Genomic DNA, 17123 nt, shown 5'->3' on the forward strand with positions numbered 1-17123 from the left:
AAAAAAAAAAAAAAAAAAAAAAAAAAAAAAAAAAAAAAAAAGATAAATGTGCATAAACTGAAAATCTGTAGAGCTGGAGTTCTTCCAAGAGTGCTAACAAATCTTTATCTTTTTTATTTCTTAAGTTGGGGTAGGGAGGGTGTTTATGTGTACATTCTCCAGAAGTTATGCACTGAATCTCTATAAAATACTACACAAACAGTAATGCAACCAACCAAAGTGTGTTTCACTTAACATTTTACTCTGTTGGGCTTTTTCGTTTTATAGAATTAGAACTAATTCAATTCAAATATATTTCTTTGAGAATAAAGTTATATGCAATGTATCTCGACCTATGATGTCAAGCAGCAGCCCTGTACTTTGTTTATTCAGGGTTGCTAGTGTTCAGTACATACATGTTCTACTTCTGATTTTTACACAATGCCCAATATAATCTTTGGTAAAGCCTTGCATTTCCACAGTCCCCAGTAACTTCATGGATGAAAATACAGAGAACTGTGTGCAAGCGGTCTTTGAAACCTGCTTTGGAAACCTCTGCTTATACAAAATCTTAAAAGTACAAAAGCGTACTGTGTACAACAATGTTTCTACTCGCTATAAATAACTGCAACTAGCTATAATTCTTCTGTGTACCTCTGCCCAGATACAGTAATCAGAATATGACTACTCTTTTAAATCCTGTTTAAGGAGAGAGCCCTCCAGTCCGCCCTTTTTTGGTGAAATTTCCTTCTTCTCCGAAGCAATTAATAAACAAAACACAGAAAAAGGAATGGGCCCCAGAAGTTCAACGTACAGTGTACTTAAATGAAGAATCTATCTTAATACCATTACCAACACACATCAGCTTAAGAGCACATTATTTCATTGATACAACTATCTGAAGAAAGGCTAGTTCATTGCATATTATTCCATGCAAAACCCTGTAATGTGATAATGCACAATTCTAAAACAAACTTCTGTATGGCAGTAACAGAGTTGTCTATTCTCCCTTAAATCACTTCCATGCTTTTGGAGAGAGTTTACATGGAACTTGGAAAGCAACAGTAAGAGCTTCTGTTTGCATGCACAGAGCTTCTGCTTTGTGCATTTTTAAAGCAATTAATACTGAGCACAGATACAGGTACTGCTCTAATACCAAGACGGCTTCTGGAGGAATTAAACACCACCTTATATTTGGCTGTACTCTCATGCCATAATCTACAGCCTATGTATGTTTTTTTCAAGGAGGTGAAGGGCTGGCTGTGTTTCCAGAAGCAGTGCATGTGGTAACAAAACTGCAGGAACTGCAGGCTGAAGTTCCCTCTCTTTCACATCTGTTCCCTGCTTCCACCACCCCTGATTCTGTACCAGCTCACTGAGACGGCAGGTCATTTGAGCACCTATTGTATAAGTAGGGGGAATTTTATAGAGGTGCAAATTTTTCTAAGGCACATATAATGGGCTTTAAAATGTTTTGTATCTTCAGAGGAAATGAAGATCTGAGAAAACTCACAGCTTGTTCTGTTTCAAAAATGAGGATAATCATTGAAGGCCTTGCAAAAGAATACACATCCAGAGGTCAAAGCTCTTTCTGCATCCTGACAGTATCTACTTTTTTTTTTCCATCAAAAAATTAGTATTGAAGTAATGCCAGTCAAGCTGCAGAGGAGCCACAAAAAAAACTCGACCAAAACCTGCTTATTGTCCACCTGTGCTAGTAAAGCTTCCTCCCAGGACAGCTCTCACAAGATGCCTGTTCGGAGAGCATGCCGCGTGGCTCTGGCAGGACCCCCGTCCCAAATGCTGCCTGTCAGCTGCCAGCATTCATGGTTATGGTGAGACTTCTTGGTCAATGCAAGACACCCCAAAAGCTCTGTCCCCGCCACAGGAGCTGCAACATGCAGTGCGTTAGGTCCTGGGCACAACCAGGCTGGGGAGCTGGGAACTAGCTGGTTACATCCTGCTGTCCAGAAGATGCAGAAAAAAGATCTATGTTGGTGGGTTTTTTAGAAGCTTTTTAGAAGTTTTTATTCTTACAAACCCATCTGCATTGGTACGTTTTACTTAGTTTCAGGGCTTGGGACACCAGTGGCAGTCAACCTCCGGGCTTGCAATGCAAGAGTGAAGGGGAAATCAGGACCAGCGCTACGGTGCACACAAGCCCCCTTCCAAACAACATACAAATACTATAAAAGGCACAGCAAAATAAGCTGAATAAATTAAAAATACTTGAGAAATGCGGTGCAAAATGTAACATAAGGAGATCTGAACTAAAGCATTTGCTTTCATTCATTAGTGAGGATACCCTCTCTGTATCACATTGTCACTCCTCAGTGAGAAGGTCATCCAGTTCAGTCACTGCTCCCCAAATATGAAAATACAGAACTGTGTGTGAGACAGACACCATCTTTTACTTCACATTACTGAACGCTGTTGTTATCAAAGTTCTCCTGACAGACTCAGTATCAGCAAACATTTTTAACTCCTCCTTTGCCCCGTTTTTAGGCCCGTCAATTGTGTGAGAAGCAGCGAGCGGCCTATTTTAAGCAAAAACACTTTTGCAGAAGTCCCCGTTGGCTGCTATTAGCCAGACACACGCAGGGATCCGCACCCAAGCCTGGGGAGGGCTGTGAGCGCTATCAGAGCCCACTGAGTGACAGAAGCCAGGGCAGCCCCAACCCGGACCCAGCTCCGAGGCTGGGGGCACGGCCAAGGTGGGGCAGGCACTGAAGTTCGTCAGGGGCCCTCGTTAAGGAGCATCATATTGTTGCGGGGACCACTGGATTGGAAAAATAATGCTAAAAAGGCGACGCACAACACCGCTGTTGCAGCGCCATGGCTTTGGAAGGGCTGTGCGAGCAGGAGAAGCGGGGTGCGGTGCTACATCTGCGGTGAACGCGGGGCTCGTGTCACTGGGGTGCTCCGGCGAGCAGGTGGGTGCGTTGAAGCCCGAATCGAAGCCTCAGAAAATGACGTCGAGGAAAAAAAAAAAAAAAAAAAAAGATAATACCTCACTACGGCCAACACCAAACCACACGCCACTCAGTCCCCTCATATCCTCCAAAACGTAATAAAAAGGACCCCGCGAGCCGGCGACGCCCCGTTTCTACCTCAGGTGTGCCCCCCCCCACCCCGCCCCGTCAGTGGAGGGGCGCGGCCGCCATGTCGGGGCAGCCGTCGGGGGCGCGGCGGCACCACCGCAGCGTGTAGTTGCGGCCCTCGTTGTTGTCCCAGTACTCGCCCTGCTGGCTGCGATAGCGGACGGCGAAGTGCAGGGCCGAGCCCTCCCCCGGGCTCGGCGGGACGCACAGGGTGAAGCCGTAGCGCTCGGCCGGCGGCTCGACGGCGGGCGTCGCGGCGGCGGGCAGGGGCTCAGCGGGGGCGTCCATGAAGGAGAGCCACTCGTTGAAGGTGTAGCGCACCGTCACCTCGGCGGGGCCGCCGCACGGCAGCACCTGCACCGTGCCCCGCACGCCGGCGGCCGAGGCGGGCCGGCAGAGCCGCTCCAGGCACACCCGCTGCCGCCGCAGCCGCTCGGACGACGGCGCCCCGCCGTCGGGGAAGTCGGGCTCCAGGAGCAGGGCAGCCGGCGGCCGGGCCCCGCTGGAGGGGAGCCCCGGGGCTGCTCCGGGCTCCCCCGCCTCGACGGGCGGGCTCTGCAGGCGGGACAGGGCGGCGGGCGGCACCCGCGGCTCCTCGGCGTCGCTGAAGTGCTTCACGCTGGCCAGGCTCAGCCCCAGCGAGTCGGCGAACTGCACCCGCTTCTTGCATTTGGGGCAGCAGCCCGGGCCCGCCGTCGCCTCCTCCTCCTCCTCTTCATCCTCCTCTTCCTCCCCCTCCACGCCGAGGGCCGGCGACCGTGGGCAGCGGCGCAGCTCCAGCAGCAGCAGCCCCTCCGCCCGCTCCCCCGACGGCTGCCGCTTCGCCCCCGCCGCGCCGCTCCCCCAGAGCAGCCGCTGCTCGCCGCGGGCCGTCAGCTCCTGCTGCGGCTGCAAGGGGCTCGCCATGGCCCCCCCGGGCCCTGCCCGTCCCGTCCCGCCGGGGGCCGGCCGGCCGGCACCGCTTTATCCGGCGCCCCCGCCGCAGGCCCCGGGTGGGGGGCGCGTCCCCCGGCGGGCCCGGAGCCACCCCGGAGGGCTGCGGCGGAGCTGCGGGCGGGGGCGGGCCCTGCCTGCCCTGCCCTCCCCTCCCCTCTCCCGGAGCGAACGAGGAGGAAATAAGAGGCGTTTGCGGCGGACGGGCGGGCGGGCACGTCGTCCCCCGCCGCCTTGCACTGCCGGGGGCCGCGGTTTCCACAGCGAGGGGCAGAGCGCCGCGAGCAACGCCACCGGGAGTTTAATGGGTTTTGGAGGAGGGAAGAAGGGGGAAAACAGCCCGCACACAGCCGCGGGGGGATCCCTCCCGCCGCCCCTCAGCGCCCCGGGTGAAAACGCAGGGCCCGGGGCTGAATGCTGCCGGGGCAGAGCTGGTTGGTACTGACAGAGCTGTTACTGCTCTTAGCATTGCTCTTCTTGGGGTTGTTATAACGCTTAGCGTTGCTCTTCTTGGGGTTGTTACTGCTGCTATACTGCTGTTATTATTTAGGCTTCCATCCATCACGCAGCACCAGAGGAGCCCCGAAGAGGAAAGCCACAGGGCCAGGGTTGAGCAGGACAAACCCTTACACCAGGATGGCATCACCTAGAAGCCAGAGCCCAGCTCCCACTGAGGCAGGAGGCTGCACAGAGCTAGCGTAAGTAGCACATTAGGCAGGCCCCATGCTCCGTGCTGGTGCTAAAACATCCATCTGCAGTGGAGAGGTTGTGAGACACACACACACACACACCAGCTTGTATGTTTAAATCAGTTTCCACCCATCCTGACTGCTGGGGGAAACTTTGAGAGTTGGACTCTAGGACAAAACCCCAAAGGCAGGTAAATGGAACACCAAATGCATCCCTTTTTAACATTACAATTTTTTGAGCAAGTCTTGTTAGCTGCTTTTTCTCCCCCCACATTTGTTGCCAGCAGTTCTCCACCTGTGCAAAATAAAGTCCAAAGCCTCTTGAGGCACATGTGCACATGCACCCTTACTTGAATTTCAGAATATCTTCAAAGTCCCAAGCTGACAACAACAACAAAAATTATCAAGGAGGAAAAACAAAATACAAACTTTACGTTTTAAACAAAGAAGTAGAATCCCCCCTCAGGTTTATTTTCTGAGGGTAATGTATAGTAAACAGTATCCTCTTAACAAGACACTTTAATTACTGTGGTGAGACCCATATCTGAGAACATTTCCAAACTTAATTCTATTCTTTGTGCATGCCATTGCTATTGTCTGTGGATGATTTGCATGGATGATTGCAAAAATACTTCACTCTTAAACTTCCCTTCGTTCTGAGGGAAGAGACACTAAAAAGCATATGCAAATAACACTGTACTTGCTGAAGCAATGCACTCCCACTATGGATTTATCTTCTTCTTGTTGTTGTTCATATTTTAGTTTGTTTTTTATTTGTTTGTTTTGCATAGTTTGTTTTATTTTTGGTATAAGTTGGTTGCCAAAATGCAGCCTACCAACGTGAGTGAATTCAGTGCTGCCTGCCTGAGTGTACAGTCTGGATCTCACAAAGGAATCAATGTCAGAGCAGCAGAAGCATTACTGAGCAGTTTTCTTAGGAGATAGTGCTGTGATGATATTCATCCTGCACCTTGAGTGAAAATTTGAGCAGCCAACAGTTATTTCGGAGTGCCAAATAGTTTGACTCCTCTAGCTTCTGGCACTGCACTCCGCATTTGTTAGTAGTTCATTTTAGAGCATTGTAGGAACAGGAATGAAGGACATTCTCTTTGGCATCGGCTGTGCTAATGGAAAATATTACTAATACCATTTTGCCGTCAACTGCTCATCACCAACACTCTGCTTTAAGTTGCCACGTTTACCAGGCTGTCAGCTGAACTATTCATAGGAGCAGTCCCTTACCTAGCCCGGTCCAAGCGAACAGTGTGCCGCCACTTAAGCTCTTTAAACTAGCCACCCTCATTTTAACAGAAGTAAGCCACAGAGTTCCTCAGCTGAGGTCTGCAATGTGTTTCAAGAAGGCTTTTACTGATCAGAACAATAAATGACAGTGCTGTGTCACCATCCTGTTACCATTCACTTTGACCAAAACAGGTTGCAATGCAGGCCCTTGCTTACCTGTGCCCTGAAATGAGAGCTCATGGCCTACCTGTTCTAGGGTTGTGACAACTAAAATTACCAAGTTGAAAGGAAGAAAAATGAGTACATAACGTGGTTAACAGTGCTTAGTACTTAAAATGTCTTCAAAATTCTTAAGATAAAATACAGTGCAACTACTTTACTTTCTCAAAGTAATACCTATTTTAGAGTGAGGAAAACAGAAATTAGGAAGCCAGCACTTACTTCTTCATGTGGTATTTATTCCACTAAAGCACGCTTCCTCAGCTTGCCAAATCAATTAACAAATATTTTAAGCAGCAAAGGGGAAAAATGTGCCATTTGCTGATAATGCAAAACCATTTGGACTAATAGAAATTGAAGAGCAATGTGAAAGGTTTAAGCAAAATAACTGAGTGCAAAATGAGAAACTTAATGTAAATATTGATAAAAAATAAGTAATGTTGTAGGAAGTGATACACATTTTTATATACTCCATAAATCTGGGAAACAGATCTGCAAAAAGGACTACCATATGCAAAAAAAAAATAAAAATGAAAAAGCAGTTAAGACAACAGGAATCCATATTGCATGAAAAGAATCTACATGAGGCAGAAGCATACAAAGAGAAGTTCATTTTTTTAGTGTAATCATTTGCTAGTATTCTGAAAATGTAACTTGAAATCAGATAAATCTTTACAACAGGCATTTTTTTACACAACATTGAAGTGATGTGACGGTGGACATTTATTTAAGGAGGTATTTGGTGTTGTCTCTGAAATATTCCAAAATGGATTCTCATAAAAGGATGGGGCAAACAGAGCTACAGACTTCCAAGTACTATTTACTGCATTTGTTACCAAAGAAAATGTTGAGATAAAAGTGGAGGGATTTCCTGGTAAAAGACAGCAGAGTCACAGTCAGGAGGCTTTTAGCATTCCCTGGGGTATTGCCAGTTATGTTTACGGTATTCTATGACACACAGGATTAACATAGTACCTTCTTTCTTCTCCTCCCTTCTTGTTTCCCATCTCCCTGCCTTGTCCCTCTAATCCCCATCCTGCATTCAATACACATATCCTGCAGGAGCATTTTGATCCTAAGATGGCTACAGAGTAACATGAGAAAAATAAGGATGCACAAATCAGTGGTAAGTGATTCATGGTATTGCTTTCTCAGTTTTGACTGTGATTGCATGGTTATATATTTCTCAGGACTTGTTAGATCAAAGATTTTTGTTTGCTGCTTTGGGATGGAGCTCTATTTGATGTGCAATTTAATAAATTGGTTGAGCTCTTTGGATCAATAGTCATCATCTGGACACAAAATGAACATAAAAGTATTTGTTTGCAGACACCCAGAGTCAAGTAATGGGAGGATTCTGTTGGTGCAACTCAGACACACAGTTTAATCCAGGAGTCCATTCAAATGCCTTTCATCATTTGTTTTTATGCACTTTTAATATTAGCTTCAACCTTCAAATCCAAAACTAGAAGATTTTCCTGTTAGTCCAGATGGAAACTACTATACTACGTAGAATGTATCTAGTTCAAATATGCCCTATCTCTTCAAGTCCCCACTCAAGTCTTAACTAAGAAAATCTCCTGTAGCAATAGCTTATCAGACAACTTGAATGACTAATAACTACTAAGAAATATTTAACTATATTTACAGAGATTTGCAAATAGGCAGAGATTATCACAGTTCATACATGAAATTAATACCTTTTTTTTTCTCAAATTCTAGCAAAATTGGTTCTGAACTGTCTTCTTCACTTCAAAAACCACATACTTCATCCCAATTGTAGCAGTTGATCTGGTTGTACAAAAATGGCAGGTAAGATATTAATAGTCTCCTCAATTATTATTTTAAAAAATACTCCCTAGCCCATGGGAAATTCTAGCTTCTCTGTATTTTTAATAAGGTTAGGATTTCAGTTTACTATGTTTGTGAGTATGATCAAACACTGACTGAAAGACTCAGTGGGTCTATAAAATCTGACTGGAAGTTATTCAGAAGTAGATTATTAGACCTAATTTTCTTCTTTATGCAGGAAAACCAAGCAGCTGTTCTCCTAAAATGCATGGATTAGGTCTGTAATGGAAGAAGTACTGAAATGGGAGCAAATATTTGGAAGTGATTATTTTAGTTTCCAAATCTTAAACCCAAAGATTTAAATCCAAGATCCTAATTTTTCTGCAGGATACTCAGCAAACAAAATCCTTCAGAGCTTTGAGCCTTTCAGACAATTTCTTTTAGAGATGTCTGCTATATCTTTCTGGATTTTGGTAAGGCCTTTGATACTGTCCCTCACAGCATCCTTTTGGACAAATTGTCCAGCTGTGAGACAAACAGGTTCACACCACACTGCTTGATTGGCAGTAGAGCTCAAAGGGTTGTGGTGAATGGGGCTGTACCTGGCTGGCAGCTGGTCACCAGCGGTGCTACCTCCCCAGGGCTCTCTGTAGGTCCCTTCCATCTGAACTGTTCTATTCTTTGTATTCTGTCTTGTCTCTAAAAAGACTTGCAGCTCATATTCCTTATGCAAAGTGGAGATTGCTTAAAATATACAAAAATACAGTTTTCCTGAACTGTAGCAGGGGCTGTGTTTCCCATAATGATGTGGAATATCCTTTTTAATTACTAATAGCAAGTATTTAGCAATAGGTCAAGGAAGGTCCCTTCATTTGTGTGAAATAACCTTTCTGAAGTTGGAGTGTTGTAATCAATTTCAATCACTTCAAGATTTCTTCCTCTGCATGTGTTATAAACATTGAGCTCATTCTTTGTGATAACCAAATATATAGCAATGGCACAACATGATTCATCAATATTTTTTGACTTTCTACTTTGCAGAAATTGCATGGAAAAGATTTAAAATGCTTTCACATACAATATGAAAAAAAAACATACTGAACAAAAACTTTACATTCCCTAAGATTTCAGATTTGGTTCTTGTGGTTCTAAGAGGTGTAAAGGTACTAACCTGTGATTTGTAAGATGTTTATGTAAACTTCTTTATATTCACATGGTAAACTGAAAATCTTAAGTCATGTTTGTCAGACGTTTAAGCAAGTAAATCATGTTATTATAAAAAAAAAAAAAAAAAAAAAAAAAAAAACTCCTTTGTACAAGCTACCATCCTAATAGAGGCAGTTATTGCATTTCAACAAAATAACCCAAGTAGTCTTTGAAAAGGCAAAGTTCAGATAATCACTGGGAAAAAATGGTTTCAGCTTCCAAAATGTGTTTATGTGTTTATGTATACTTTTTGCATAGCATCTAGGAAAAAATATAACGTGGATCAAATTCAACAGTACATTATCCCTGTACATTATCACTGTAATGTAGTTACAGGCCTGGGCCTGTCCCTGTGAGGTGAAGAAGGGGGTTGGGGGTGTTGGGGGGGTGAGCTGTGAGGGGCCGGCTGCAGCTGGGTGTCGGTGGGAAGGCCTCATGGCGGGTGTCCCCCTCATCTCTTGCTCGGCTGCGATTAAAGGGGGGAAACTGAACCCCAGAGCCTGATGTTGACCCCATACTGCATGTCTTGATACACAGAGTGCTGGTCCAGAGCTTACATAGAAATCTGAAGTTCTTCAGACACAGAGGTGCGTTGTGGCCCAGCTCCTGCAGAAGTTGCCCTGGCTCCTTGCTGATCTGTTTTTGGTATCAAAGATTTTTTTAAACTTGGTGATTAGTGACATCAACAAAATGTTCACAAAGTTGTTTTCAGGAGGAGGCGGTGGATGCGAAACCTCATGGAAGGCCCCACGCTGATCGTGATGACTAGTGTGTCAGCTAGAAAGAGAGCCAAAGAAAACTGTGCAGATGAAGCTTTCCACTGGAGCAAAAGTCTGACAGAAAACATACAGGCTATCTACTTACAAGGACATATGAAGAATTTCATTTGTTTCTGGCCTCCAGACCCCACACAGCAGTTGCTCAAAGTTAGACATCAAGGCAACACCAAAACCTATGAAACAATAAAAGCAAACAGCTAGACCTGCCACACAGAAGAGAGCTCTACTGTCTCCTCTAGATGCCCCAGGGTTAACAAGGATAACCTAAGGGGAACAAAAGGTTCATGGCATTCTTCCCAAACTTAAGTTACCCGAAAACAACAGAGCAGGACAAACATTACTAGGTTAAAGGCTGGAGTAGATGATCTTAGAGTTCTTTTCCAAACTGAATGATTCTATGATTCTATGATTATGCCATTGTACTGCATTGGACTTTAGTAAGAATGGAGTTCCATCTTATGCCAAGTATAAAGGGCATTCTACCCCCAAAACTGTTGCCAGGCTATAAAAATAATTATTTTTTTCTTGCCATCTGTCTCAAGTTATTGGATTTTGCTACTGCCCTGCTACCTAGCAGTTTGCCTCTGGAAAACTGAAAACAAACATCTCCTTAAAACGCTGTAAGGAAACTTACTCAGACAGAAGGCATGTTTACCTTGTGACTAAGGACACTCCAAAATTCCAAATGCTTGGAAATCAGCTTCTAGATAGCATATAAAGCATAACTGATAAAGTAAGACGTCTGTAAACTGTTTTTTTTTTTTTTTTTTTTTTTGAGTCACTAGCCACGAACCATTGAATGTCCAACACCTTAGATTTTTTTTTTTATTATTATTATTTTTTTGTCTCTAAGACCTTAGATTTTTGCTCATTAGAAATGAGACATGAAAATGGAAAGTGGCATGAACTTGCACCCAGATGTGTTCCCTTTTGTGTTTTTGTGTTTGTCACAAGCAAGAAGGCCTGTAGCCCGCTCAAAATCAATAGTGGCATGAACTCATTTGGACTCTTCTTGGACAACAGTATTGGTCAGCTGGTCAGAGGGGCCTTTACCACGTCAGCAGGTAAGGCCTCTGACAGTCTTCACAGTTATGTTGGACTTGGATTTTTTAAAAGTGAATGTTAACCTGACCTCATCAGCTCAGATACCTCTGTCTTTTGGGAAAATAGAGTTGTGCAATAGCATGTTCTAATAACTCCTAGCAAACGCAGGGCAACCTTTTCAGCACGGCAGTCAAAACTGGGTAAGTAGTACATCAGTTGTTTCTTTCACTTGTCTTAAAATGCGTCAATAGGCTTTAAGTCATAACCTTGATGTATAAATGCTGTGTTAAAAATAGTTTGCCTGAATGCATAGTTTTCCAAACTATAGGAAAAGGGGTACATTCAACCCTGACTCTTCATGGTTCACCAGAACTGCCACAATTAGAGTTCATTCTGAATTGCTAAGGTATGTTAGGAGACAGCAAAACAGGTACCCAATAGAAGGTCCTGTAAGAGAGACAATTTTTATTGCAGTCATTTATACTGATTCTCAAAACTTATGAAAGGATGGTTTCAGTTGATGTACATACACAGCTGAGTATCTGTAGCTGAGTATCTGTACTGTATAGTGTATAGTATCTATAGTATCTCTTTTTTTTTTTTTTTTGAATTTCAATGAATGAAATAGCTTATGTAGTGGTCTGAACAAAGAGATTTGCATTTCTAAAGAATATTAATAGTTTTTACAGTAGGAAAACAAACAAACAAAAAAAAAAACAGGTGAAATATGTGTTGTTTTACTATTAACATACTTTTCTAGCAAGTAAGCCTGCACTTTGAAACTCGTGCACGAACAAGAAATCTAGGACTGAGTGATACTGCAAAGAATTGGCATTAATAGCTATCATTAATAGTATTCAAATAAAAATCGCAGACATAGCTATATATGAATGGAGGCATGCTCAATCCTGCATCACCAGAAGTTAAAAAAAAAAAAAAAAAAAAAGCTTTATATTTCATTGACTATTAATGGAATAGGTCATACATACTCTGAATTCAGTCCTAGTTTCAGCATCTTCAGTAGGAAAGGCAGAAAAGAAGCTCCATCTAGTGGTGTGGTTTATTGTAATTGCTTTTACATTTCATTTGATTGCAAATACATTCCTATCCAGCAACAAAATGAAACATTCAAGTAGCATATGAAGGATCATCTCTCCTGCAAACTAAGCCAGCATTTTCTAACGTTTTAAAATCAGAAAACACTTAAAAATCAGAAACTGCTTCTATTTGAAGCAAAACAGAGTTGATGCCTTTTAATACAATGCGCATATGACCCTGTCATGTACTAATCTAGAATGGAAACAGGCTGTCAAACAAAAATACAAGGGTATGTTAGCACACTTCAGGAGCTAACCTGCTGCAGCCCAGGGGTAGGGGGAAGAGAAGGCAGCAATCATTAGCCAGAGGATGAAGGAGGAGGAGTGTGAATGTGAAGTCAGGATCACAGATGAACCTGTCACACAAAAGATTCTGGAAGGTTAACAGTTATTTTAAAACATTGTTCCTGTTTCTCATAGTAAAACAACAAACCTTCATGGGTTGTTTTTATAAGAAATTAACTTTCTTCAGTGAACAAACTGTGATTTGTTTGGAAAAGATGCTTTATTTACCATCTTCAAAGAATCTTGAACCGTTCTATATATAATAGATTGCAACATTTTGTTCTGAAAAACAAAACAGATGCTTTAATCATTTTTTAATGTAAGAAAATGGCTACATTTTAGGAAGCCGCTTTCTTCCTCCCTGCCTCCATTATACTTTATCACCTTGAGCTGTGAAAGTCACACCTTCCTGAATGTATTGACACGCACAGTAGAAGAACCTGGTGTGGTGGTTTTACTCAGGTGGGCAGCCGAGCTCCATCACAACCGCTCCCTCACTCCCCCTCCTCAAAGAGGAAGGGGAAGAAAAGTCAACACAAAGAGCTTGAGGTTTGAAATGAGAATGATTTAATTAAAGGGAAAGGGAATGGGGAGAAAAAGAAGCAAAAGAAACAACAAGGTCATGTGGAAGCAGAGAGAGAAAGGAAAAAAAAATATTCTCTACTTCCCATCAATGAGCGATGTTCGGCCATGTCCTGGGAAGCAGGGCCTCAAAATGCATAGTGAGTTGCTACTTATTTTAAGTGAGCTTGCTACTTATTTTAGCAAGCATTTAATTGTAAATGTTTGTGTAGATACAAACTGGTAATTTCAGTGGAGTCACTGCTTTACTGAATTGGCAGGTGTACACCCCCAAGCTGATGTTGTAAAATGTTACAACTTGTCCTGCAAACTCCAGTGAGTAAAACACATTTTGTTTACTCTATTTAGTGCCTGCATTTCAATTGTGAAATGTTTTATTTCCTCAAATCAGTGCACCGTTACCTTTTTTTTTCCTAAAGAGTAAAGCAGAGCTTATTATTAATTACCCGTAAAACCTATGTAAAAAGCATGTTGAGAAAACAGATGTGAGTACCCATATGCTAAAAACTGCCCAAAGCAACATTGCATCTGTAACCTTAATGCAGTGTTTTTGTGTGTATTGTTTAGGTTACAGTCTTAAATTATGTATACCTATGCATTTTTCCCTCAGGACTCTCAAAGCTCACAAGATAGACAGCTACTCAATGCTGTTGTCGTTGTTTTTCTCTACGTTGCTCAATGTGTAGCTGTAGGCATTACTTATTGAACAGTATTCCAGTCCCGCTCTGGAGATGCGATTGGATTTCCTCATGGGATTCTCCATAGTGCATACTGCAGAGAACATACTTACTCCATGTAAATAAATAAGAAAATTAACCTAAGTAAATTAAACCTTACCAAAAATATTAGCACAATTCATATCTACCTGAATTGGGATTCCACCTTAATAAAATTGTTTAAGGCTCCTTGTTCCCGGTGCACGCTTGATGTAGTTCAGGGCAGTTGTCATTTGTGAGCCATCTGTAGATAATAGACAGCTCACATTACCATACAGTAAATATTTAAGAATAAGCTTAGCTAAATATGTTTCCTCTGCTGGTGTCTGGACAACTAATCTGCTGTAACTCTGCTTGTGCCTCCATTTTCATATCCTACTAAAACAAAAAGACGAATCCCACAGGTCTCTCATTGTCTTTCACTCCCAAACTGGTGAGGCATTTAAAGGCAGCTACTTCAGTGATTCAATACCTCATATCTAGTGTCTATAATATGAGTATGGTAGATTGTAAATGCAACCTCATGGTGCCAAAATTTAGTTATCTTTTTACTTGGTGAAGTTGAAGGACTCAAGTTACTTCAGAATTAGTATTCAGTATATTTTCAATATGCAGAAAATATTTCAAGAAGCAGCTGCACAGTAAGGAATTCAGAAGCAATTCAATTGAAAGAAGACAGTTGGTGTTCAAGTCAGAGATGTTCGTGATCAGGAAGTGTCGCTGTTCACACTCTGCTCCCGTCTCCCATCCAAACAATGGATATGCATGAGCACAATTAAAGTGAAAAGAAAGTTTTTTTTTACTGTTCTATGTTATCCTCTTCACAACACCAATGGGTCAGTGTCACTCATACCATGCATAACTTAGCCAAGGTTAAGGAAGTAATTCCAAGCTTACAGTACTATAAAAATATTCGGAATATAACTGAGAATCTTTTAAGTAAATTGTAGCCTGTAGAGTCTCAATTACTAATTGATTCCCATAGCTGTCTCTCTCGCATACCACTATTTCCTAATGATATAAGCAGTCCCACCCAAATCCTTTCAAACTGATCACCTTACTTTCAGACCTAAGGATAACTCAAAAAGATCAGGAGTAGCCAGGTTAATCTTAAGGAACCAAAATTTGGAGCCCTTAATTATCTTGTGGAGTGATTTAGTAATCAGATTGGAGTCACAGGGAGAATCAGCTTAATAACCAAAGAGGAAGACTGAATGAATGAACTGAGTAAAACTTTAAGGGCAACGGATTCATTTTCATTCTGAATATTGAATGGATTCAGTGATTAAGTCAAATTACTTCTAGGCTTTCTTTTTCAAAGGCTTTTTTCAAGAGTATTTTTCTCTCCTTCAGAGTTTTCCTTTTTTACCCATCATCAGAAAGATTCTACTTATTTTCACGTAACTTTATATGCCATTTTCTACATATCCCTCCAAATGAAAAGTGGCATTTCTTACTCCTCCTACAAGAAGGATGCATCTATTTCTCAATACAAGCCCCGTTCTTCTAACTCCAAGAACAAAAGATTTATCTTGGCCAAATGCAAAGTGTTTTTATTTAACAGTGAAACCTGTCTTCCTTTCAAATTTGAAAACTAATGACTCTATGTAAAACTCCATGTCCTTCCTGACATATGTTCAGTGGCTGTGTTTCCATTATGGTTTATGACCAAATCCACATAGTTGTCGTTTCTTGATTCATATTACGAAACAGGAAGACCCATCAAGAATTGGCACTGAACTGCAACAAGATGCAAGCCATTTTATTTTTCACACATAAGCACAGTGGGTAAATGCAGCAAGGTGGTGACCTTGCAGTATGTTCTGCAAAGACCAATAATCCTGCAAGCAACCAGTGAAGTTCAAAAGCTTTTATGAGAGGCTGAATCTTCACACTGATGTGATTTTTGCTGCTTCATTGGTTGAATGAATGGTGCAGTCTCTTGCCTGGATTTTTCATCTAAAACTTCCAGACATACAAAGGCTTGCCTGTTCCCTAACACATTTGGCCAGAAGCAGTAGCAGCAATATTGGCAAGAAGTTCATCCAGATGCAAACTACTCGCAGGCAGAATATAAAGATGAAGGCTCTAAAGAATTTTTCCTCCCATCATGGCAATTAGCAACTGGTTTGCTGTAAATGTTTTGTGTACCGAATGATGCAGAAGCTCTTATATCTCAGGTAAAGAGCAGATCTGTAGCGGCAAAGTTTTTATCCAATTTTGTTCTCAAACACTTTACCCACGAAAAACTAGTGGGGGGAATTGCACAGTTGCCCCAGGAAATAGGAAATATAGGAAATGTAATTGCTTTAAGTTCACCAGAATTTGAATTCAAACCAAAATTCACATAGACAACTGGTCTTTCAAGTGGCATTTTTAATATTTTATTCAAAATATATCAATATGTATATATATATATATATATAATCAGAAAGGCCTTAAAGTCATTCTGAAAAAAAAAAAAAGGAAGGAAAAAAAGAGTAAATGGGAGTCTGAACATTGCAGAGAAGAGCAAGAGAAAAAGGAGACATTTTCCCTTAAACATTATTTCCTAAAAAAAAAAAAAAAAAAAAAAAAAAAAAAACATAAAACTTGCTTCCATTGATCCTATGATCCACTTTAATAGTAGCTGTTGTCAAGCACAATTGGAGGGTGGGGATAGGAATATTTTTAGTGATATTAATACCTTGCAGATACTTACATGAAAGGAGCAAGGCTTTATCTGCTTCCTCACCCCTCTTCGTAGCCTCCATGAAGCTTATTTCTCACAATGGAGCTTCCAGGTGACTGGGGAGAAAGGTTTCAAAGACTATTAATATAATATGCACAATTAACAGGTGTTTATGGGATTCTTTGAACATTAATGTCAAGAATTTTGCAAAGAGTTTACATATAAATCTTACAAAGCTAAACTTGAAAGCCTGAATCCACACGTAAGTCTCTGTGAGATTTCAAAAAATGTTTTCCAAATGACATAGGAATGCACATGTTGTCTACAGTGCAGCTTGTGAAAATACCATCCTTTGGCACCTAAATCCCCATGTATAAATAATGCTTTGGCATTACAGGAGCAGTCTACAAAATATTCTGAGCAATAATATATCTGAAGCAGAACGATAAGGACAGCCTGCTAATACAGAATAATATTTGTTAAAGATTTAACTTGAAAATTATCTGAAACATTATGTCATGTCTTTGAAAGAAATTTATAATATGGCAGGCTATTGAAGTTCATGTCTATAATTGCAACTATAACTAAATACACATTTCAGAACAACTTGGTATGTAACATCCTTAATCCTAATAATGTGAATTAACTGAAATGAGAAAAATATGATTTACTCTAAAATAAGTGTGTTGAAATGGGTTTATGTGAAAAAAAAATCATTCTTAACTAGTTTATCCACAGTAACTATTTTAGTCTATTTCTAGGTTCTAATATGAATCTTGCTCAGATAAA

General features: G+C 41.6%; 1 protein-coding gene and 2 long non-coding RNA genes across 3 annotated transcripts in view; 1 reads left to right on the forward strand and 2 right to left on the reverse strand.

Moving 5' to 3' along the window:
• The window catches only part of LOC118161250, a 16216-nt gene extending 13417 nt beyond the window's left edge, over positions 1 to 2799 (reverse strand). Inside the window, exon 1 of the long non-coding RNA XR_004747911.1 lies at positions 2120 to 2799. This is a non-coding gene — a long non-coding RNA (uncharacterized LOC118161250). The remainder of the gene's footprint in view (positions 1 to 2119) is intronic.
• A 44-nt stretch (positions 2800 to 2843) lies between these two features.
• PPP1R3G (protein phosphatase 1 regulatory subunit 3G) lies at positions 2844 to 4172 on the reverse strand. Its single transcript, XM_035316400.1, has one exon. It carries the CDS (start codon positions 3984 to 3986, stop codon positions 3120 to 3122), a length of 867 nt encoding a protein of 288 aa, XP_035172291.1. The 5' UTR covers positions 3987 to 4172; the 3' UTR covers positions 2844 to 3119.
• Positions 4173 to 11190: 7018 nt separating this feature from the next.
• On the forward strand, positions 11191 to 16128 carry LOC118161353. The gene is made up of 2 exons (XR_004747964.1): positions 11191 to 11413; positions 13558 to 16128. It is a non-coding gene; the product is annotated as an uncharacterized LOC118161353 (long non-coding RNA).
• The last annotated feature ends 995 nt before the right edge of the window (positions 16129 to 17123 follow it).

This window comes from Oxyura jamaicensis, chromosome 2, assembly GCF_011077185.1.
Source record: "Oxyura jamaicensis isolate SHBP4307 breed ruddy duck chromosome 2, BPBGC_Ojam_1.0, whole genome shotgun sequence".
Taxonomy (NCBI): Eukaryota; Metazoa; Chordata; class Aves; order Anseriformes; family Anatidae; genus Oxyura; species Oxyura jamaicensis.

Coding starts and splice junctions, on each gene's coding strand:
- PPP1R3G (XM_035316400.1), bottom strand. CDS start 3,986: ATGGCGAGCCCCTTGCAGCCGCAGCAGGAGCTGACGGCCCGCGGCGAG.